We start from the raw sequence: 23821 nt of genomic DNA, 5'->3' as shown, positions 1-23821 counted from the left end.
GATGTTACATCCATCTAATGTTTGACTGATGACAGAGTTAACCTGTTAGATCACAGCAGTGTTCTCTGATTAAAAGATCAACAAATAAGCAATCATTAATCACCAGCTAATCAGCTCAGGTCAGTGGCTTAATGTCCTGTAAAGTTTTAGTGCTTCACTTCAATGTGCCAAAAACCATATACAATCTCTCCTGTTTTTCTTATCAAATTCCAAAATGGAGAAGTAGTTTATCTCAGTATGCTAAAGCTATATACCTGCTTACCTACTTTTAGTTTACTTTTGAAATTTGACAGCTACACTGAATACACTTAGGTGGGAGTCAGATTGCTTAAGTGTAGTTTTTATCTTTTAACAGACATCGAGAACATCCAAAAAGTTTGATAGACCTTATATTTTCAAATGAGTATTCAAAGAAAAAGTAAAATCACAAAAATACCAAACTCTGAGGATTTTTTTTTTTTTTTCTAAATTTTCACAAAAATATTAATTTCTGTTCAACTTTAGTAGAAAAGTATCTGACAAATTATCAATGCTTTTTATTATAAATCTCTAGTAACCATCTAGGAATAATGTTCTTCAGTGGTAAGTACCACTTATGAAACCATGTTTATTAGTTGTTCTAGTACTAATTTTGTGAAACCATATTGTTCTGTGGTCTGTCAACACCATATGTAAAAGACTTTCAGAAATATTGTTCTGTGGTCTGTCAACACCATATGTAAAAGACTTTCAGAAATCAGCAAAATACCACTAATTGTAAAGTCATGTCTTTAGTAGCCTAATTATCACTAATATATAACCATGGAATTCAGTTGTCTTAGTATTACTGATGTAAAGTAATGTTCTTCACTGGTCTGAGAACCACTTATGGAAAACAATGACCTTCTGTTTTATGACTACAACTTATGTAAAACCATGTTCTTTAGTTTTTAGTTGGTTTGATTGCTCAGTCTTTAGTTTTCTTTGTTGTGTTTTATGTCCTGTTGTTTTGTCTTTTTGTCTTTTCTTCTTTTGCCATGGTGTTGTCATTTTGCAAAAAAATTCAAATAGAAGGACATATAGTCAGATTTAAAGGAGGTCAATTATAACAAAAACTTTTTCCTGATCAGTAACTATCTTGTACACATTTAAATCAACAAATATTGAAAAGTAACTGCGTCCAAGGGCTGTTGGGCAATGGTCAAAAGAAGATTGACTGATTTTATGTTGCCAGACAGATAAATAAACCGTACAATTCATCTTTTAAGAAACTAAACAACTATGAGTAATCTCACTGTTCACACACCAAAATGAAAATAACATTACGCCGTCAGCAGTTGAATTTCTATTCTTAAGAATGTTTTATAGCAATCATAAAGTTAAAATGTATGCTTCTGAAAATATAACCCAGAATACATTAGGTTCTGAAACGATCAATTATTCCATACACTAAATACACCTGCAGCCAAATAGAAATCCCTACGTATAGCATTGTGAAACTTTCATCACAGGCAGAACTATTTGATTGAATTCTTTAATATTACATTACACCAATTTGAAAAATTGTTTAATTTTATGATTTTCCATTCATTAATGTCAGATTTGACCAGGTGATTTTGCTCTAACTCTAATCCATACTTACAGCCCCTGCTCCACCAGCTACTGTCTCGTAATGTCCAAAACGGTCATCTCCAAACGTTATGTTGTTCATACAACCCTGAAAAAAAAAAAATTATGATTGAATTCCATAAGAGTAAAGATAAACAGGATATATATATCATAATTAATTAAGGTTAGGTAAAAAGTGTTGATATTAAAAAGAATAAAAATACCTGGATAAAGTGACATTTTAATAATTGTGTTATTCATTAAGATGACACTTGAAATTGCTTTGATTATTTATTTCATAACTGTGGCCAAGTTTGGTTCAGTTGTTTCAAGAGAAAAGTGTTGAAAAAGTTACGGGCAATAGACAACTAGGAAAGACATCAAGCTATGGCATTAAAGCTGACACTGTATGGCCATATGAGCTAAAATGCAGTCTGAGATGATAATACAATGATTTTCACAACCTGATATCATTATACACTGTAATGTTAGAGCAGCTTGGTTATCATCCTCAAACAGAATGGAGAAGAAGAGATATTGTGTATATATTTATGTACATATCACCATCTAATTCATCATATACATTAAGAACTGGTATGGATAAAGAGATATTTGAAAAACTTGAGACTGATATTTCTAATTTTAACTCAGTAGGTGAAGTCATGATAATGGGAGATCTGAATGCTCATATTGAATCAAAAGAAATAGATTTTATATGCGATGAATTAAATGATCCTTTGGAAGATTTTCTTCCACCTAACTATATTGCAGATAATGTACAAATTAAACGTAATACTCAAATGCCACAACGTACAAATAGCTATGGAAAAAGTATCCTAGAAATGTGTACTAGTTCCCAGCTACGTATTTTAAATGGACGTACTTTAGGAGACTCTATAGGGAAAGTAACTTACCATAGTTACAATGGAACCTCAATAGATGATTATTGTATCTGTAGCTCAACATTCCTATCAAATATACTAAACTTCAGAATTGAAGACTTTCATCCAAATAATTCAGATCATTGTCAAATAACCGTAAACATTTTTTGTAGTAACATATTGGGCCCTAAACAGGACACATGTAATAATCTTCGAAAATTACCACCAGTCATAAGATGGTCTCCAATAAGAGAGCAAAAATTTATTGAAAATTTAAATTATGATAGTTTTAATAATATTTGTGCAAAAACCGAAAAGCTGATAGCAAATGAGAATGCTGATAACAGCACAACAGACGTGAATGATGTGGTATCAGATTTTAATAAATTATTAAAGGGAGCAGCAACCCTAAATAACAAATTTGAATCAAAATTGAAAAATCAACAAAAAAGAAGGAAAATAAAAAAACCATGGGTTGACAAAGACTGTGATGCTAAATATAGGCATATAAAAGCTCTCTGTAGAACTTTAGGTAGGAATCCTTGGGATTCCAGTTTGAGATTAAAAATTTTTACAGAGAGAAAAAACTTCAACAAGCTTATACGTAAAAAACAAAGGGGCCTATAAAAATGAAATATTAAAAAATATACTTGACCTATCTGAGAAAAACCCTGCTGAATTTTGGAAATCTGTAAATTTATTAAAGGAGAAAACAAAGGAAGACCCTAGTTCCAATATTTCTCAAGATGAATGGTTGAAGTATTTTAAAGATTTAATGAATTTTCAACATTGTAATAATTTTGATGAAAACATTAGTAGTATTGATTGTAATAATGATTGTTTGAATAATAATATTACTGCCGAGGAGGTGTTAAAGGTTGTAAAAGACTTAAAGTTAAAAAAGTCTGCTGGTTGTGATGGTATAACAAATGAAATGATTAGAGTGTCATGTGGTAAATTAGTTGAAACATATGTGTTGATTTTTAATTTGATATTTAAAAGTGGAATCTTTCCTTCTGTATGGAGAGAAAACATAATAAAGCCTATTTTTAAAGGAGGGTGTTTTAATGATCCTTCAAACTACAGGGGTATAGCTCTTTCGAGTTGTTTAGGTAAATTTTTCTTAAAAATATTATCTACCAGATTAGACAACTTTCTAAAAACTAACAGTATATTACATAAGGAGCAAATAGGCTTCAGGAAAAATAGCAGAACAAGTGACCACATTTTAACATTAAAAACTCTGATTGACAAGACCTTTAAAAAATCTAAACATCTCTACACTTGCTTTGTAGATCTAAGAAAAGCGTTTGACACAATCAATAGAGATGGGCTTTTTCATAAGTTACTAAAATATAATATAAAAGGTTTTTTTTTCAATATTTTAAAAGATATGTACAAAGATGTATCTTTCTCTGTAAAATTAAAAGAGGGACTAACACAAACGTTTCCCTCGTGTGTAGGATTAAAACAGGGTTGTATATTAAGCCCTACATTATTTTCATTGTATATAAATGAACTGGTTGAAATGTTTGACCACAAATGTGATCAGGCATGCCTTGATAATAAACAAGTGTCTTGTCTTCTCTATGCAGATGATTTAGTAGTAATATCAGAATCTGCATCTGGCCTACAAAATGCTTTAGATAAATTAAATATATTTTGTGAAAAATGGAATCTATCTGTAAATCTTAATAAAACCAAAATTATAATATTCAATAAAGCAGGGAAAATTATTAAAAAACACAAATTCTATTATAATGGAAAATTACTAGAGTTAACTGATGAATACAAGTATCTAGGTATAATTTTTAAACCATCTGGATCTTTTACTACAGCAATTGATCAGTTATGTAAAAAGGCTAGTAAAGCTATATTTTGTATTAGAAAACTATTATTTTCTGAAAAGATGAATTTACTACCACATTTAAAGCTTTTTGATCATGTGTAAAACCTATTTTGTTATATAGCAGTGAAGTTTGGGCTACTATTAGTTTAGTGAAACAAAATACTACCATGGACTCAAACTATGCAAACTTCAGTCTAAATAAAATTCAAATAAAATTTGCTAAATTTTTATTAGGTGTAAATAAAGGTGCTGTTAATAATGCTGTACTTTCTGAATTAGGTTTATTCCCACTTTCATTGTCAGCCCTTAAAAATACAATTAACTTCTGGTTCCATATCATTAATATGGACAGTGAGAGTATGGTAAAGAAAGCATACAAGGAAAACTTAAAACTTTCCTAATGGTTTTTGTAGTAAATTAAAAGTGTTATTAGGTAAACTTGGTTTTCAGCATGTCTGGGAAAATCAAAATACTATGTCAAAGAAAAAATTACTTTTTTCATTTCAAAAGAAATTAGAAGAGGAATTCATAAAATACTGGAAACAAGCTCTTTTTTGTGACTCTAATAATGGTAATAGTCATGGTAATAAACTAAGAACATATCGCAAAGTTAAAAATAATTTTGAATTAGAAAAATATCTTCTACTGGACCTTAACAAAAGTGTTATTTCTAAAATGGTAAAAATCAGAATTATTAATAGTAAATTACTAATAGAAGTTGGTAGATATACTAGAACACCTTTAGAACAGAGAATTTGTCCAATTTGTAAGGATGGAATTGAAGATGAGTTCCATTTTCTCATTCAATGTAAAGCGTTAGAACTTAATAGAAATGTACTTTTTAGTAATTTAAGTGATATAGTTCCATCATTTGTTAATATGTGTGAACAAGACAAGTTTAGTTTCATTTTGAAAAGTAATGATATGGACATTAGTACTGTAAGTGTAGCTGGAATAAGTGATATGTATGATTTGAACATTCATTTAAAGCAAACATAATGTTGTTAAGAGCTTTTATAGTACTTATTAAAGCTGATTGTAATAGCTTGGATTAATAATATTGTATGAATAACACCTCCACGCAATGTAAATATAAAATATGTATCTCTTATCATGATCATTAAGAAAATATATTTGGTTGTTTTTTTTTGTTTTTTTTTTGTTTATTTGTTTGTTTGTTTGTTTATTTTTGTATTTGTATTTTGTAAATGTCGGCTGGTATCATTTCTGTATAGGAATTTACACCAATAAAATTATTTGATTTGATTTGATTTGATTTGATTTGAAAAAAGATCCATACGTGACATTGTTAATCTTATTCTAATGCAATCTTCTTTTGTTTTTAAACCACAATAAACGTCCAGGTGCATGACAGGAAAGATTACAGACATAAATTTTCCAATTTGACTGGCAGAAGTCATTCTACCTGACATATACAGATGCAGGTAAATATTACCTATATCATCAGGTATGCCACATGTGTATGTAATAATAAACTATAGGATAGCTTTAATAAAGATGCTCCTTTTAACCAGATGTGTTTAATCAGGTGTAGCACAAATGGTTTTTATTTTACAAATTATCAGCTATCATAAAACGAGCTTTCTTTGATGTTTTAACTTACAATAATTCTGCCTATTTATACAAAACATAGTTAATTGACTTCTACTATTCTTTTCTGTCATATTGTATTTCTTGCAACATCAGTTTTACAGACTTATGTAATTATAATAAACTGTATACATAAGTATATATTTTGTTAACACAACAAGATATTGAGCATCAGTTTTATGACCGAGTTTATAACATTTTATTCATTCAAGTAAAATATATAAGAGATATACCATACTGCCATCAATACTCACAAAATGATATTCCTGCCTTAAAACAAAGAACTAGCAAATGCCATATATGACCTTTAATCGTATTTGCAACTTAAATTACTATACTGTAACAAATGAATATGAAAACTATAATGGCTCCTAAAAGTTTGAATTATAACCTTACAAAAATAGGTTATTTTGATATTTATTTTTAATTTTTTCACATTTAATTTTGCTATTTTCAGCTTATGTTCATATTTCTAGTTATCAAGAAAACAGGGAAACAAGATTTGTCAAAAATAGTCAACAGTGACCTATATAGTGTTAACTTTTGTGTCATTTGGTCTCTGGTGGAAAGTTGTATCAATAGTCTTAATAGGCTGGGTATTGATCCTTTTTTTATGATGCTGTTTTGTAATTTTATTGTAGATCAATATGTGACTCTTTAAATAAACCGTTATTTATCTTATCTTATCTATTAGTAATGTTAAAATTGTTTATTTTTATGTTTGAGGGCAATAACTTCTTTCAAATGTCAATTTATAGTTTCATTCATAACAATTTTTTCGTATTTTTGTAGATCTCGTACTATTGAACATTACTGCTTATAATTTGCTGTCAACATCTTCTGTCTATCATAGTTCTAGATACTAACATTGGTGAAAATTTTTTTAGGATCTATAAATTATATAACGGATATCTGATAGGCGGTTTTGACATGAATGCAGGGAGATCTTAACATTCTGAGCTAATTTCTTTATATCTGACCTAATGTGACCTTTTCTTTTTAAAGATACAGGTATTTAACTAAATTTTTTTTATGTTTTTTTGCCATGATGGCCATGTTGATTTGCTGGGTAGAATGACAAATGATGATGAGGATGGACGCCAGGTGATGGTAACAGCTCACATGGACCATTCAACCAATTGAGGTAAAATGGCAGGGTGTTAGACTTTAACAACTATACTTTGTTAGAATCAAACGTAGCAATGAGATACAACAAAAAATCATTTAGCCTTTTGATTATATGTTTTCTCACTAAATTCTTGTGAGTCCTTTCATTATAAGAACCTTCGATCTAACATTTTGGGGTGAATAAATCAACTTACATAAGTCAATTTGGAGGATATTTTTCATAAAACTTATTTGATCTATCATTTATTGTAACTGAGAAATTGTACAGTTCACAGAAAACAAAACACCAATCAATGAACAATGAAAATGAGGTCAAAGTCATATGATCAGAGACAGACAAATATGTACCCATTACAATCGTTGTTGATAAATAATTGATACCATTAAAATGAGGTTAAGGTTGAATGAACCCTGTTATTTGCTTTACAGCAAAGTGAAGCTAAAGTTATTTGCAAAAACCTTTGTTTGTCCTGACTATTTAAATACAAAAAATATGGCTATCTAATTTAGAAAAAAAAATCATTTGTAGACAACTGAAATGAAACTAGCTTTTTAACATAACTATATGATAAACATTGTTCTCATAACTGTCTAAAACACTTTTCTCAAACTGAGAAATAACACAGCAATAATTTATCAACAACACTAAATAACATTTCTACTATTTAATTAATACAAAAATACTTTTAATTTCACAAAAAAACATAAATGTTTGGCAAAAGAACAACTAACAGAGAGCTGTGCAGTAACGCAGAGTGTAACAAGAATGTGTCCATAGTGCATGAATGCCCCACTCGCACTATCATTTTCTATGTTTAAACTCTAATTAGGAATTTAATTAGGAAGATTATATCATAGGAAACATGTGATACTAAGTTTCAAGTTGATTGGACTTCAACTTCATCAAAAACTAACTTGACCAATAACTTTTAACCTGAAGCGGGACAGACAGACAAATGGATGGATGAACGAACGAACAGACCAACAGACCAGAAAACATAATGCCCCTCTACTATCGTAGGTGGGGCATAAAAACTAAAGAAATGGCTGCTTAACTATTGACAGAATGTATTTTGCTTTGAGATATACAAAGAAAGACAAGTCAGACGACATTTTGTTTGTAAGGGGAATTTGTTACTGATATTTAAACAAAAACTTTCTTAAAAACATATCACATCTTTCAAACAAAATAATAGAATTTTTTCAAAGTGTTCCTTGTTTATAGAATATAGACCTTTATAAGTAAATCGCTTTATAATAAAGGCTGATTGCAATATTTTTTTTGTAAAATCATACAATTATTGGATAAAAAAGGCTGCAGACAATGTTCTTACCAATAAGAATGCATGCAGAAAATTCTACCTTTTTATTTTTTATTTTGTTTATTTAGATATAACAAGTTAATGCAAAAGTAGTAATTTCAAAGCTAGAACTAGAAACCCTATTTTTTTGTAGGACTGACAAAGAGGCAATACAGTGACCAAATGATGTAGAAGTTAGCAACAATAGATTAACATACAGCCTTCAACAATGAGCAAACACATACCACATAGCAAGCTAGAAAAGAACACAAAACAAAGTGAAAAATTTAAACAACAAGACTAATGCCCTGATTTATGTACAAAACATTTAATGAAAAACAAGTATGATACACAGCAAGAAACAGCAACTGAATTAGAGGCTCCTGAGTAGTCTGTCCAGTTTTTTTCCCTTTAAATAAATAGCTGAGAACCAAACTCAAATTAGAATGCTAATAGAATATTATCCACTCTTTATGTAATGAAGTTTCATAACTTGTGACCAGAATCACAAGTGTAAAAAAAAGTAGTCTATTATTTTTGAAATGTAAAACTTATTACCTGGGAAGCTGAGCAAGTGCCGAAGGCTTTGAAGATGACATCTACTATCCTCTGTGATGTCAACACATTCCCTCCAACAACTGCAGCATTTTCTGAAGGATCTAATATACTGCCTTTTGGTATAATGGTAGTAACTGGTTTCAAACAACCCTAAAAAATACACATCAAATGTAATTTTTCAACATTTTAAAGTTATCTTGGGTAATTACAGATGCATATACAAATACTGTCAACCAGCCAGTGGTGGGTCCACGTAAGGGCGTAAAAAAGAAAAAAAAAATTATTGTAATTTGCTAATATTGTATTGAATATGGCAATTTATCATATTCATTAATTAAACACATAATCTGATTTCTTTTTATACTGATTCCCCCATCCGATGGGTGACTTGGACACCTTCTTAAACAACCAAAACCGGTAAGTTAATCTATACATGAAATGATTGTTTTGTGTGACACGTACCTAATGGCCATTCTACATCTACCCGGGGTATACTCACTATATATATGATACCGACAAACACGGTTGCATTTTCAGCTAAATTGTCTGAAATGGTGTTATGTTTTTTTCGCCTTGTATTGGAAGGGATCAGATTTTACTATCTAGAAAAATGTATTATAAATTCAATGTTACACTATTGTTTCAGATAAGGGTGAATGTTTGGTATCATTAAAACGTTTAAACCCGCTGCAATTGTTTGTACCTGTCCTATATATAAAAGTCAGGAATCTTGATGTTCAGTAGTTGTTGTTTGTTGATGTGGTTCATAAGTGTTTCCCGTTTGAATGGTTTTACACTAGTAATTTTAGGGCCCTTTATATCTTGCTGTTCAGTGTGAGACAATGCTCTGTGTTGAAGACCGAACTTTGACCTATAATGGTTTACTTTTATAAATTGTGACTTGGATGGAGAGTTGTCTCATTGGCAATCATAACACATCTTTTTATATCTACTAAATTGAAAACAACGTTCAAACCTATGATTGCGTTGGATAAAAACTTATTTGCATGCAAAAAAAGTTCTTGGAAAAGGGGTCTAAATACAGCACCAACAACATTGTCCAAAATACCAAAACAGTGAAAAGGTATATTTTAACAAAACGATATAAGTTCAGATAAGATTATTAAAGATTTATTTTTAATTTTTCATGCCCATTTCATATAACCTTTTAATTGAATTTACAACTTCTTCCAAAAATTTGATATCCACATGTTAATCAATACATAATTTGAATGATACGAAGGTAGACTATTTTCACAAATTTGTCTATCATGAAGTCTGTTATATCACTTCATAATTTGATGCTGACAGGAGCTTCTGACCTTCCCAATGGACGCAATACCAGGGCTACCAGAATTACACCTCTCGTTCTTAAATCCTGGCCTAGGACTACAGTATATTGAAATGTAAATTAGGTAACGCCTTATACCCTAGAATTTGGAATATCTTGTTATTGGTCTACTGGTGGTAAGATCTATCCAATCATTTTAATATACCAAAGACAATTAATGGAGAGAATTTGGCATAAAAAATATCAAAATGCTGATACTCTAATTATAAAATATACATGCTCCAAGTCAGAAACCGTTACATTAGTGCATTTCACAATTATTTTATGTTTTTTAGCCAAAAAAAAGGTACAAAATTTGTGGTCCAAAATATGTGGTATCTCTTTCAAAAATCCTGGAAACACCCCTGTCAGCTTATTATTAAAGAATAATATTTAAGTAACTTCTGCCTCCTTATCACATGTTATAAAGCAACATTCTTCTTTAATTTCTCTTTATTGTTTATTATGCATGATGATAATGTTGATTTGGAAATTGATCTGCAATAATAAAGAGAAACATTTTTGACAAAGAACTAGATAAGGTATATGAAGTATGATTTATTCAAACAGTAAAATGTGTCCCTAATCAGCCTTTGGTGAAATATGGGCATTGTGACTGGCAGCAAATATTAAAATCCCAATGGATCTGCTTGTCTAGAGCATGATAATAAAGCTTCACTTGTGAAACATTAACACAGAGCAGCAGATGCTATTCTGTAAGTTTTCATAATGTTTCAGAGCTCAGGATCATTGTTGCTGTAAACCATTGCATCTGATAATATTTCACAAGAGACTTTTCTATAGCTGCATTTTAAAGCAATAGCGTTAGTTCTTTGTGTATTTCCCTCCTTTATCCTTATTTCAGTAGTAGGAGTTTATTTTTATGCAATATAGAGTGGCCAAACAACCCTCTCCAGAATTTTTTTAACTAGTTATGCTACCTGATTAAGTGGAACATCATGACCAACCATACAACGTAGACAGTATATTAATGCTGATAGAGTTACTGCTCTTGGTGCATTACAATTTCCATGAACTTCATATGATGAGCCAGTAAAATCCACCACTGCTGTACCCTAAAATAGTCATAAGAACATTTAAATTATGATTATGAATAAACTATTGTTAGATAAAGTTTACATAAGTATATTTACTGATTTTGAAGTATAAACATGAAAATTTATTCACACACAAAACACATTGTTCAGTTCAGGAAGTACACCACTAATTCATGGTCCCATTACTTTCTATGTTAAATTCCTCCATTTCAACCAGGCACACCTCTTTCATTTTAAGTTCAAATAAAGTGGCAATCATTGCATGTCAAAGCAACACTTTATGGTGTCTTCTACTGAAAAAATCAACATACCTTTAATGGCATATAAGAAAGAACTGGTTCCCGGAACTTCGGATGTACCAAAACAGGTACTTCAGATCTGACAAACAGACAAAATTTACCCTCTTTTTAAAATTTAGTGCAGTTTTTTTAATATTTAAAATTAAAAGTCCAAAAGTGTCCTACAATGATCACCAGTCCTTCAGCTTTCATCTGAAGCCAAAAATACCTAAATATCCTACATATTTTGAAAGTTACACTCATGTGTAGGAACTATTTTGCATTAAATATGTACTACTTTCTGGTATGTGCTTTCTGGCCGGGCCTGAATTAGTGGTGTTACACCTATAACAGAACCAAACTTGCTACATTGACTTGAGCATTACTTTATTTCATTCTATGACCTATTTGAAGCAATAAAAAACATATAAAGCTTTAGTCCAAATACTATTTTACTAATTTTAAGCTCAAATTAGACTGGTAGTAATATATGGATTATTCAAAGAAAACTGCATATGGATATTATATTTTGGCCAATATACTTTTTATTCTCAATATTATTGTTTTATTTAATAATATCTTTTAGGAAGGCTATGTGCTTACCAATAGTCATATTTTTATCAGAGGTTCTTCATTAAATAAAAATATATTAGTCCAAAGTTCTGACATAATTGAGAATATTGTCCCCCCTTTTTTTCTTCAAATTGGAAAAGGGCATTTTTTTTTTTGTATAAACCATACTTCTGTGGTTAAACATAGATTATTAAGAGCAATTTATATATCCCTCAGCTAGATAACTTGCTAAACTGGTTCAAAATTGCATGTACAGTAAGATTTTGGAATTCTTATATGAGTATATACCATTTGCCTAGATTGTAAAAGGCTACCATAAGAAAAACAATAAAACTTCAAAAAAATCATAGGATTATTTGACCAAGAGCCTTTTAGTACCATACACAAGTCATAACATACATGTTTTATTGATTTCAATCACAAATAATGCAAAAATATGAACTTGGAGTCAAGTCTTAACAGCATGCATGTTGTATGACCATAAAAGGCTAAACTACCTTAGTATGCCAATTTAAGAGCTGAAATTTCCCTTAAACAAAATTGTTAACCAAAAACAGATGACTGAACATGATTACCAACATCAAATTTGACTTATTTTCATTGGAATAGGTACAACTTCAAAAAATTGGATTTCTGATGATTCTCTGTAATAGGAAGTACACCACTAATTCATGGTCCCATTACTTTCTATGTTAAATTCCTCCATTTCAACCAGGCACACCTCTTTCATTTTAAGTTCAAATAAAGTGGCAATCATTGCATGTCAAAGCAACACTTTATGGTGTCTTCTACTGAAAAAATCAACATACCTTTAATGGCATATAAGAAAGAACTGGTTCCCGGAACTTCAGATGTACCAAAACAGGTACTTCAGATCTGACAAACAGACAAAATTTACCCTCTTTTTAAAATTTAGTGCAGTTTTTTTAATATTTAAAATTAAAAGTCCAAAAGTGTTCTACAATGATCACCTGTCCTTCAGCTTTCATTTGATGCCAAAAATACCTAAATATCCTACATATTTTGAAAGTTACACTCATGTGTAGGAACTATTTTGCATTAAATATGTACTACTTTCTGGTATGTGCTTTCTGGCCGGGCCCGAATTAGTGGTGTTACACCTTCACTGTATGTAATGTGCAAATCAGTAAAATTATTTACCTACAGGTCACACAGGATTTTGGAACAGTCACTGTATAATGACATTCTCCATATTTTTCTGTATGATATTACTTAGTTAGTATTTGTGTACTTAACTGACTTATAATTAATATGTTTGTTTGTTTGTTATTTACAGGGCGTTATTTTCATTTTTTGTAGTCTTTTACCCTCAAGTAGAAGGAGGAATAAAACATACACAATTTCTAGTGTTCTTGATTTTGAGTCATGTAATATCACAATGACTTCGAAATTCAGCTAGCAAGCAAGTTGATAAAAGATTTTGATTGAACCTACACACTCAAGTCATTTGGATGTAAAATCAATTACATTCTATCACAGCAAAGTCAGAAAAACTTTTAAGTTATAACATTAAACAAGGATGAAAAGGAAATAATTATAGAATTTTTGTTTACAGATAGTCCTTGCTACTAATTTGAATAAAAAATAAAAATGAAAAAGTTTGTGTAATTACATAATAATATATTAATTTACACCATATAATAATCATCAAGTCATCTGTACTAATCAATGAAAGATTTATGATCAGGCCTCTAAAATCAACAAATAGTAAAATTCTTTAACCCTTTCTTGGATATGTGCATACTATCAATAAAGCCCCAGTCAGAACATATTGTACGATTTTTTGTCGTGGAAGATCTATAACAGTTGTTGTGGCACTGTCGTGCAAAATGTCAAAAGAATATTTTGAGTGGTCACATCTGCGACATGTCCACAATGGGTACACCACAGAGAAAAAAGAATTGTAATTGGCTGTCGTAGGTAAGTCGCAAGTTGGTTGTGCGACAGTCGAACGACAATCATGAGTTGTTTCGGGCTATTATTCAGGTTTTCATGTCTTGGGATGCGAGTGTTACTGTCATGTCACTGTCCTGCCACTGTCTTGAAATATGCCAGGCTCCATTCGCAAGTATCCAACGAAATCACTGGCAAATTCCCGCTCTAACTCTTGCATCAGTGTATACTATACTGCCCAAATATCAGGCGCTGTTCAATCCATGGCTTAACCCACAAACGTTGGGTGTTTCTCTGGTTTCTTTACTGTTCACGAACTGAATCAACGCTAAAAGGACCATATTTTGCTCTTGCTTGAGTCTGGCAAGGCGCCTTTTCAGCAGGGGCAGGCGTAATGGTTTTGATGGAATAGCCATCCTCTTTAAACAGCAAAGGTGTGTTTTTTCAAACTTTCATCTCGCCAAATTATATTCTTCTAAATCAAACTTTAGTACCACTGTCGTACAACAGACAATCAATGTTGTGCAAGCATTGTACTAAATTTAGTATTTGTGAGACAATCGTGCAACTGTATCACCAGTGTCTTGCGACAGTCGTATGATTGTCGTACGACAGCTGTGCAACAGCCGTACGATTTTTCTTTATTAAAATGGTTTATGTTGGTACCACCCCAGGACTATGTGTTTATCACACGACATTCACACGACTGTGGTAAGTCACTATGAAGACAGCCACCAGACAGTGACAAGACAAAAAATCGTAGAGCAAAAAAGGTGCATGTCCTATTTTCGTCCCACGACACACAATAGCGCCAGGATGATCAAAATATCGCACAACTGTCATACGATGATCACAAATGACCCACGATTTGACAAATTTTCCTGTTGTGGCGCTGCATAGATGTGTCGTGGGTTCGTTGTGACCAGGGCTTAAATGAATAAAATAGGTATAATCTGTACATCTCAGTGCAGATATTTTAGTTGTGATGTCAACATAATTTTTATTTTTCCTTAATCTTGAAATATTGAATAATATTCTATTCAGGTATGGTCATTTGCATCATGTGAAAAAAAGTTAAGAAATTTCAAAATGCAAACCACAAATAAAACATCATTCATTTTATATCTACTTGATTCTCAGTATTTAAAAACCTTTTCCTCATCGATATCCACCCTGATAGCAATTTTGGCACCATCATCCATGCTATCTTCTGCCATAAGACTGGAACTTCCTGTTTTACTTCTTGTATTTTTTGCAATTTCTCTTAACATTTCCTGTACAGCTATTTCAGCATTATGCTAAAAATTATCAAAAATAAAAGTAATCTATTATGCAAATGGCCAAAATCCACAGAATGTCACAAAATCAACAATAGCCATCAGTATTCCCTGCCATGAAACAACAATGCTCTTCAACTTCGTACTTTATTTGGCTTTTTATAACTTTTTTGGATTCGAGCGTCACTGATGAGTCTTTTGTAGACGAAACGCGCGTCTGGCGTATATATATATATTTTTTTTTTAATGATATTTTAATTTTTTTTTTTTAAGATGTGAAATATCCGGATAATTTTAAACATTTTTAACATTTTATTATGTTTTTTTCAATTTGTGTTTGTTAACTAGATATATATTTGTATATATAGTGTCTCATAAGCCTTTCTAGACTGGGTATTTGTCTTATTTTATTATTGTGCAATGTATATTATATAATCTGTATAAAAAATCTGTAGACAAGTATGTGACACTTTAATAAAATAAACAAGAGTGCACACGCTGAAATGTCTCGCCTTCTATACTAATCATTGATATTATGTTGATAGTCCTAGGTATAAAGCTAAGCTTTATTACAACTGTCACATAAACTTAACATTAACCAAGATAACTAAACAAAGACCAATGAACCTTGAAAATGAGGTCAAGGTCAGATGAAACATGCCAGGCAGACATGTACAGCTAACAATGCTTCTATACAACATATATAGTTGACCCATTACTTGTAGTTTAAGAAAAATAGACCAAAACACAAAAACTTAACACTGTGCAATAAACCGTGAAAATGAGGTCAGGGTTAAATAAAACCTGCGTGACTGACATAAAGATCATAATATATTTCCATACACCAAATATAGTTGACCTATGGCATATAGTATTAGATAAAAAGCCCAAAACTCAAAAACTTAACTTGACCACTGAACCATGAAAATGAGGTCAGGGTCACATGACATCTGCCCGCTAGATATGTACACCTTACAATCATTCCATACAACAAATATAGTAGACCTATTGCATATAGTATGAGAAAAACAGACCAAAACACAAAAATTTAACTATAACCACTGAACCATGAAAATGAGGTCAAGGTCAGATGACACCTGCCAGTTAGACATGTACACCTTACAGTCCTTCCATACACCGAATATACTAGCCCTATTGCTTATAGTATCTGAGATATGGACTTGACCACCAAAACTTAACCTTGTTCACTGATCCATGAAATGAGGTCGAGGTCAAGTGAAAACTGTCTGACAGACATGAGGACCTTGCAAGGTACGCACATATCAAATATAGTTATCCTATTACTTATAATAAGAGAGAATTCAACATAACAAAAAATTTGAACTTTTTTTTCAAGTGGTCACTGAACCATGAAAATGAGGTCAAGGACATTGGACATGTGACTGACGGAAACTTCGTAACATGAAGCATCTATATACAAAGTATGAAGTATCCAGGTCTTCTACCTTCTAAAATATAAAGCTTTTAAGAAGTGAGCTAACGCCGCCGTCGTAGCCGCCGCCGTAGCCGCCGCCGCCGCCGGATCACTATCCCTATGTCGAGCTTTCTGCAACAAAAGTTGCAGGCTCGACAATTATTATTATTATTATATAAAATTTAGTCCTGGTATCTATGATGAGTTTTTTGAAAAAGAGAATTTGATTGAATGCATGAAGAGGACACAAATGAAACATTATCTTTCCAGAAAAAATTAAATTATACAATATTTTTAATTTGATTAACATATGAAAACACTTGGTATACCGATCTAAAACATTTGATGGCAAATTGTGAACTAAATAACCTGTTTAATACAAGTACAACTGATGGACTAAGCGCAAAGTTCTTAGCTATTAAATTTTGCTGAAAATGTGACGATGAATAATTACTTCGAAAATTGGAAAAGAGATGTCAACAAGCCCAATCGTATGTCAGGTCAGTGTTGTTAAGACAACAACATTCTGCAATTGCTAGAATGAGAAATGGAACATAGCCATTGGAGATTGAAAAAGGACGATACCTTGGAACCCCGACTAACAGACGTTTTTGTAAAGCATGCAAATCTTCCTCGGCGGTTGAAGATGAAAAACATTTTCTTATTCAGTGCCCTCAGTACTTATTCGTACATCTACACATCTATCAATTTATCAATATCAAATGACGAGGAAATACTCATTCTACTACTTACAACTAACAATAAATTTGTATCGAATTATATAATTGATATAACACAATTAAGAGAACAATTAATTTGAATTTGAATTTATAGAACTGAGAAATTACGTTAAATATATATTTTTTTCTTTTTTTATCTTTTTTGCATTTGTAATTATTGTTTAATAGCAGTGCATCTTTGAAGGCTGGCTGATATGTAAACCAGATGTTCCGCAGGGTGCAGCTTTATACGACTGCAGAGGTTGAACCCTGAACGGTTGGGGCAAGTATGGACACAACATTCAAGCTGGATTCAGCTCTAAATTTGGATTGTGATTAAATAGTTGACACAGCATAGGTTTCTGACACAGAATGAATGTGGTCTAATGAACTTAAAATATTTTTTTTGCCTTTGAGCAATTCACTATGCTGTTGAATATTAATCCTCTCAAAAAAATATTTGAAGAAATTTTCTTTTTATTTATGAAATCTGAAATGAGAAAAATTCACCCCCCCCCCCATTTTTTTTTTCACATCCCCCTTTCCCTTTTTCCAAAACTGATTCAAATTTCTAATGGAGTTTGCAACAATAACTACTCATTTAAATACATCATAAAATATTAAAATGTAAAATAAAGTGCTTGTTATCACTGAATGGTAAAGATTGTTTTAATTTATCAGTTGGTAGTAAAAGTGAATATACATTGTATATTGTATAAAACAATGATTTAAGTTGATTCAACTACTATTCTGGACAAAGAAAGATAACTCCAATTGAAAATTTCTTGCTATTGCACAATATTGTGCAATTAGATATTTCTTGCTATTGCACAATATTGTGCAATTAGATATTTCTTGCTATTGCGCAATACTGTGCAATTGAAAATATATGCTATTGCACAATACTGTGCAATTGAAGATTTCTTGCTATTGCGCAATACTATGCAATTGAAAATTTCTTGCTATTGCACAATACTGTGCAATTGAAGATTTCTTGCTATTGCTGAATACTGTGCAATTGAAAATTTCTTGCTATTGCACAATACTCAATATAATAATTTTGGATCCTGATTTGAACCAACTTGAAAACTGGGCCCATAATAAAAAATCTAAGTACATGTTTAGATTCAGCATATCAAAAAAGCCCAAGAATTCAATTTTTGTTAAAATCAAACTTAGTTTAATTTTAGACCCTTTGGACTTTAATGTAGACCAATTTGAAAACGGGACCAAATATTAAGAATCTACATACACAGTTAGATTTGGCATATCAAAGAACCCCAATTATTCAATTTTTGATGAAATCAAACAAAGTTTAATTTTGGACCCCGATTTGGACCAACTTGAAAACTGGGCCAATAATAAAAAATCTAAGTACATTTTTAGATTCAGCATATCAAAGAACCCAAAGGATTCATTTTTTTGTTAAAATCAAACTAAGTTTAATTTTGGACCCTGTGGACCTTAATGTAGACCAATTTGAAAACGGGACCAAAAATTAAGAATCTACATACACAGTTAGATTCGGCATATCAAAGAACCCCAATTATTAATTTTTGATGAAATCAAACAAAGTTCAATTTTGGACCCTTTGGGCCCCTTATTCCTAAACTGTTGGGACCAAAACTCCCAAAATCAAACCCAACCTTCCTTTTATGGTCATAAACCTTGTGTTTAAATTTCATAGATTTCTATTTGCTTATACTAAAGTTATGGTGCGAAAACCAAGAATAATGCTTATTTGGGCCCCTTTTTGGCCCCTAATTCCTAAACTGTTGGGACCTCAACTCCCAAAATCAATCCCAACCTTCCTTTTGTGGTCATAAACCTTGTGTTTAAATTTCATTGATTTCTATTTACTTATACTAAAGTTATTGTGCGAAAACCAAGAATAATGCTTATTTGGGCCCTCTTTTGGCCCCTAATTCCTAAACTGTTGGAACCAAAACTCCCAAAATCAATCCCAACCTTCCTTTTGTGGTCATAAACCTTGTGTCAAAGTTTCATAGATTTCTATTTACTTAAACTAAAGTTATAGTGCGAAAACCAAGAAAATGCTTATTTGGGCCCTTTTTGGCCCCTAATTTCTAAAATGTTGGGTCCAAAACTCCCAAAATCAATCCCAACCTTCCTTTTATGGTCATAAACCTTGTGTTAAAATTTCATAGATTTCTATTCACTTTTACTAAAGTTAGAGTGCGAAAACTAAAAGTATTCGGACGACGATGACGACGACAACGCAGATGACGACGCCAACGTGATACCAATATACGACCAAAAAATTTTCAATTTTTGCGGTCGTATAATAATGTACTTAAATATGTTGAATTATTATGTAATATCAGGTTTCACTATAAAATAAAACATATATAGTGCGACTTGGAGATTCAGTCCACTTGAACATAAGTCATTATCCTAACATCAACATAAACATTACAAAACGTAAATAGAATCTCAAAGTCAACTAAGTAAGAATGAGGTGTATATAAAACGTTAACTGCTAATGCAAATTTAACTGCACACCAAAAATCAAATGTTACCAGACTAATAAAAAAAAACTATAACTCAGAAACATACAATCCAAAATTTTAATCAAAGAGCTGATAGCTCTGAGGTGGAAGAAGGTGAATAAAAGGTAACCTGAATTACCACAAAAGCAGCCCCACTTACCAAGGCTGCTTTGGTCCATTATCGTTATGATGTATTTTTTTTTCTTCAAACAAGAAAAGGTCATAAGTACATGGATTTCCCATCCGTACAATCATTTTCTATGTTCAGTGGACTGTGAAAATTAGGTAAAATCTTTAAATTGGCAGTAAAATTAAGAAGATCATATCATAAGGAACACATGTGCACTAAGTTTCAAGTTGATTGGATTTCAACTTCATCAAAAACTACCTCGACCATAAACTTTATAACCAGAAGCAGGACGAACGGACAGACCAGAAAACATAATGCCCATAAATGGAGCATAAAAATAGTAAGGCTTGTTACATACCCGCCAACTTTTGAAAGTTCCCATAGGGGTTTTTAGTGCACAACAACAATTTTAAGGTTACAATTTTAAGCGAAGTATTTTGCACGATCTGGATTGTCTAGAAAAAGTGTCATATTTGTATGATGAACTTGCATGCCTTTTTCTTAAGTCTGTTTGCATGATTCTAGTTATTAAATCGGTAGAAGAGATGAAGCTAGCAGATCAGTGTTTATTTTCTTGCGTAAGAATATTAGATGCTTGTTGAAATTTCCAATTTTGAATTATGCACACAAAGATGGACCTTTAACAGGTTGGGAACAACACTCCAAATGAGGGGTAACCTTATTTGAAGAACATTACAACCCACTGTAAAAAATGAGCACATTTTTATTCATATTATTTGATGAAACTTCCCCCTAAGGACTATGCATCTATTAAGTACTAAATGGTCAAAATATGTCAAAAGAATTTTCTGTTGTTTCTAAACTTATATCTTCTTTATTAACTTGACCCCTCATTTAGAAAAGTTGTTGCAAATATAAGAATTTTCCCACTTTTGAGTTTAATAAAAATCTTAAAAATGTTCTTTCTTTTTTTTTCAACAGTAAAATGACCCCTTGTTTTAGGAACAGTCCCTTATTTAAGGGACACCACTCATAATTGGGGGGGGGGGGGGGTCCCAACCTGAATACAAAAATAAAATATGTTACAACCAGTATTATGTCAATAAATTAGTGAAAAAAAAAATACTATTTACTATCTTTATCATGTTTATGGTAGTACAGTAGACTCCGGACAATCGGATACCCAAAATTTCAGTTAAAAATATCCGATTACCCGATATATTCAATTAGACGATGAATGTATATTCAATGAATATTCTACAATAATAAGTAGATCTATTGCTTAATATGTGAAAGGGCTGGAGGATTGATGGAGTGATTTTTATCAGTTACATCACCACGTTTGCGAGAAAAATTATCAGCTGATTATGTAGCTAATGATTAAATTTGTTTCCACTTGCAGTTTTTAAATCCTATATTTATTAAAATCAATCAAATGTCCTGAAATATTTATGTAAATTATTATCTTCCATCTATAGTTTGTCTTTACTTGTTTAGTAAACAAATTATTTACATTTTCACACAGGTAAACTAATTTGGCTATAAATAGATCACAGCATGTCTGAGTAGAATCTCTTATCTAAAATCGTAATTGTTATAATTTTATTTCTTTAAATAATCAAATTTAAATTTATGAAAATAATCATGATTGATAAAATAGTATTGCATAAAGTTTACGCTTTCAGAGACTATTTATGTTTAGGTCATGGTTCTACAGGCTTCTTCAAATATTTGTAAACAAACCAATATGGCCGCCACACATGATTACCTTTGCACATGTGAAAAAAATATTTCTGACAAAAGTCAGATTTCTCTTGTCAAAAGGGATTTATATTTATATTGCAATAAATTATTCAGAAGGAGGTACATTCAGTTTCAATTATATTTCTTATTCTATGAGCATTTAGAGTTTAATCAAATTCTCCCAACAGTAAGGTACTGCTCTTGTCAACTGAGTCTTGAATAATTTTATAAATACTTAATAGATTTAAACCATTTGAAGTAGAAAGGCATCTAGTTCACATGACAAGGAAAACAATGAATAAAGACACCAATTTAATAAGAAATAGATCCTTTTTATTTATTAAAAACAAAATCTTCTTGTCTGCAAGATTGCAAATTCGTAACTTCAAGGGCGAACTTCTAAACAGGGCGAGTTGTCCCGATACCAAATTCACGCTTGCGTACTACAAATATCTACAGTAAAAACATCCGGTTACAAGTAAACAAATAACGTTCATGGATTTCATGTGGATGAGATGAAATCTATTAATTTACATAAATAAAAAGGTCATATTTACGATAGTGATTGTTTTTCAATCCTAATTTACAAATTAAATGATTCAGATGCTTAATCATGTGTAAAAATCGGTGTCAGGAATCTTAAGTTGTTATGAAATTGTAATACACAGAAACGAATGCGGCATACGGAGGCTCAATGAGTTTAAAGTCGGTCCCATAGGTCTTCAGAAGACTTGACGTCTTCTTCCACCAAAAATTGAATGGGAGCTTACTTCAATAGATATAAACAATTCTCCAAAGTTTCATGAGAACTGCTGAAAGCATTTTTTAGTTACTGTCTAAAAGCTGGGAAACCTCCCTTTTTTCAATGAATAAAACCCCTCAACTTGAAAACGTTAAATCTAAAATTTATAAAAATCAAAAGTTAGGTCATGTCAATAGATATAAACAATTCACCAAATTTCTTGAAAATTAGTGAAAGAATTTTTTAGTTATTGTCCAAAAACTGGAAAATCCCCCTTATTTTAATGAATAAAACCTCATAACTTGGAAACATATTATCTAAAATTTATAAACAAGAGTGCACACACTGAAATGTCTCGCCTTCTTTACTAACCATTGATAGTATGTTGAAAGTCCTAAATATAAAGCTTTACTAAAACTGTCACATAAACTTCACATTTACCAAGAAAGCTAAACATTGACCAATGAAGCATGAAATTAAGGTCAAGGTCAGATGAACCATTTCAGAAAGACATGTACAGCTAACAATTCTTTCATACAACAAATATAGTTGACCTACTGCTTATAGTTTAAGAAAAACAGACCAAAACATTAAAACTTAACACTGAGCAATGAACCGTGAAAATGAGGTCAAGGTCAAATAAAACCTGCACGACTAATATATAGATCATAAAATATTTCCATACACCAAATATAGTTAACATATTGCATATAGTATTAGAAAAAAAGACCAAAACTCAAAAATTTAACTTTGACCACTGAACCATGAAAATGAGGTCAAGGTCAGATGACACCTGCCAGCTAGACATGTACACCTTACAATCCTTCCATACACCAAATATAAAAGACCTATGGCATATAGTATAAGAAAAACAGACCAAAACACAAAAACTTAACTATAACCACTGAACCATGAAAATGAGGTCAAGGTCAGATGACACCTGCCAGTTGGACATGTACACCTTACAGTCCTTCCATACACCGAATATACAAGACCTATAGCTTATAGTATCTGAGATATGGACTTGACCACCAAAACTTAACCTTGTTCACTGATCCATGAAATGAGGTCAAGGTCAAGTGAAAACTGTTTGACGGGCAAGAGGACCCTTGCAAGGTACGCACATACCAAATATAGTTATCCTATTACTTATAATAAGAGAGAATTTAACATTACAAAAAATTTAACTTTTTTTTCAAGTAGTCACTGAACCATGAAAATGAGGTCAAGGTCATT

The 23821-nt window shown here is 31.4% G+C and overlaps 1 protein-coding gene across 6 annotated transcripts in view; it reads right to left on the bottom strand.

Moving 5' to 3' along the window:
- Positions 1-23821, bottom strand: part of LOC143079735 (5-oxoprolinase-like) — an 88544-nt gene that overhangs the window by 27183 nt on the left and 37540 nt on the right. For all 6 annotated transcript variants that reach the window (XR_012979470.1, XM_076255285.1, XM_076255286.1 and 3 more), the window contains exons 28-31: positions 15220-15366; positions 11187-11321; positions 8916-9065; positions 1622-1696 (exon numbers count right to left, since the gene is read on the bottom strand). Coding sequence is in view for 5 of the 6 variants with exons in the window: in XM_076255285.1 (XP_076111400.1) it covers positions 1622-1696; positions 8916-9065; positions 11187-11321; positions 15220-15366 (507 nt within the window). In the remaining variant the exon portion in view is untranslated. The remainder of the gene's footprint in view (positions 1-1621; positions 1697-8915; positions 9066-11186; positions 11322-15219; positions 15367-23821) is intronic.

Source organism: Mytilus galloprovincialis, chromosome 6 (assembly GCF_965363235.1).
Source record: "Mytilus galloprovincialis chromosome 6, xbMytGall1.hap1.1, whole genome shotgun sequence".
Lineage (NCBI taxonomy): Eukaryota > Metazoa > Mollusca > Bivalvia > Mytilida > Mytilidae > Mytilus > Mytilus galloprovincialis.
Note: the sequence above shows the minus strand (reverse complement) of the source record. Positions and strands in the feature narration are given on the sequence as shown.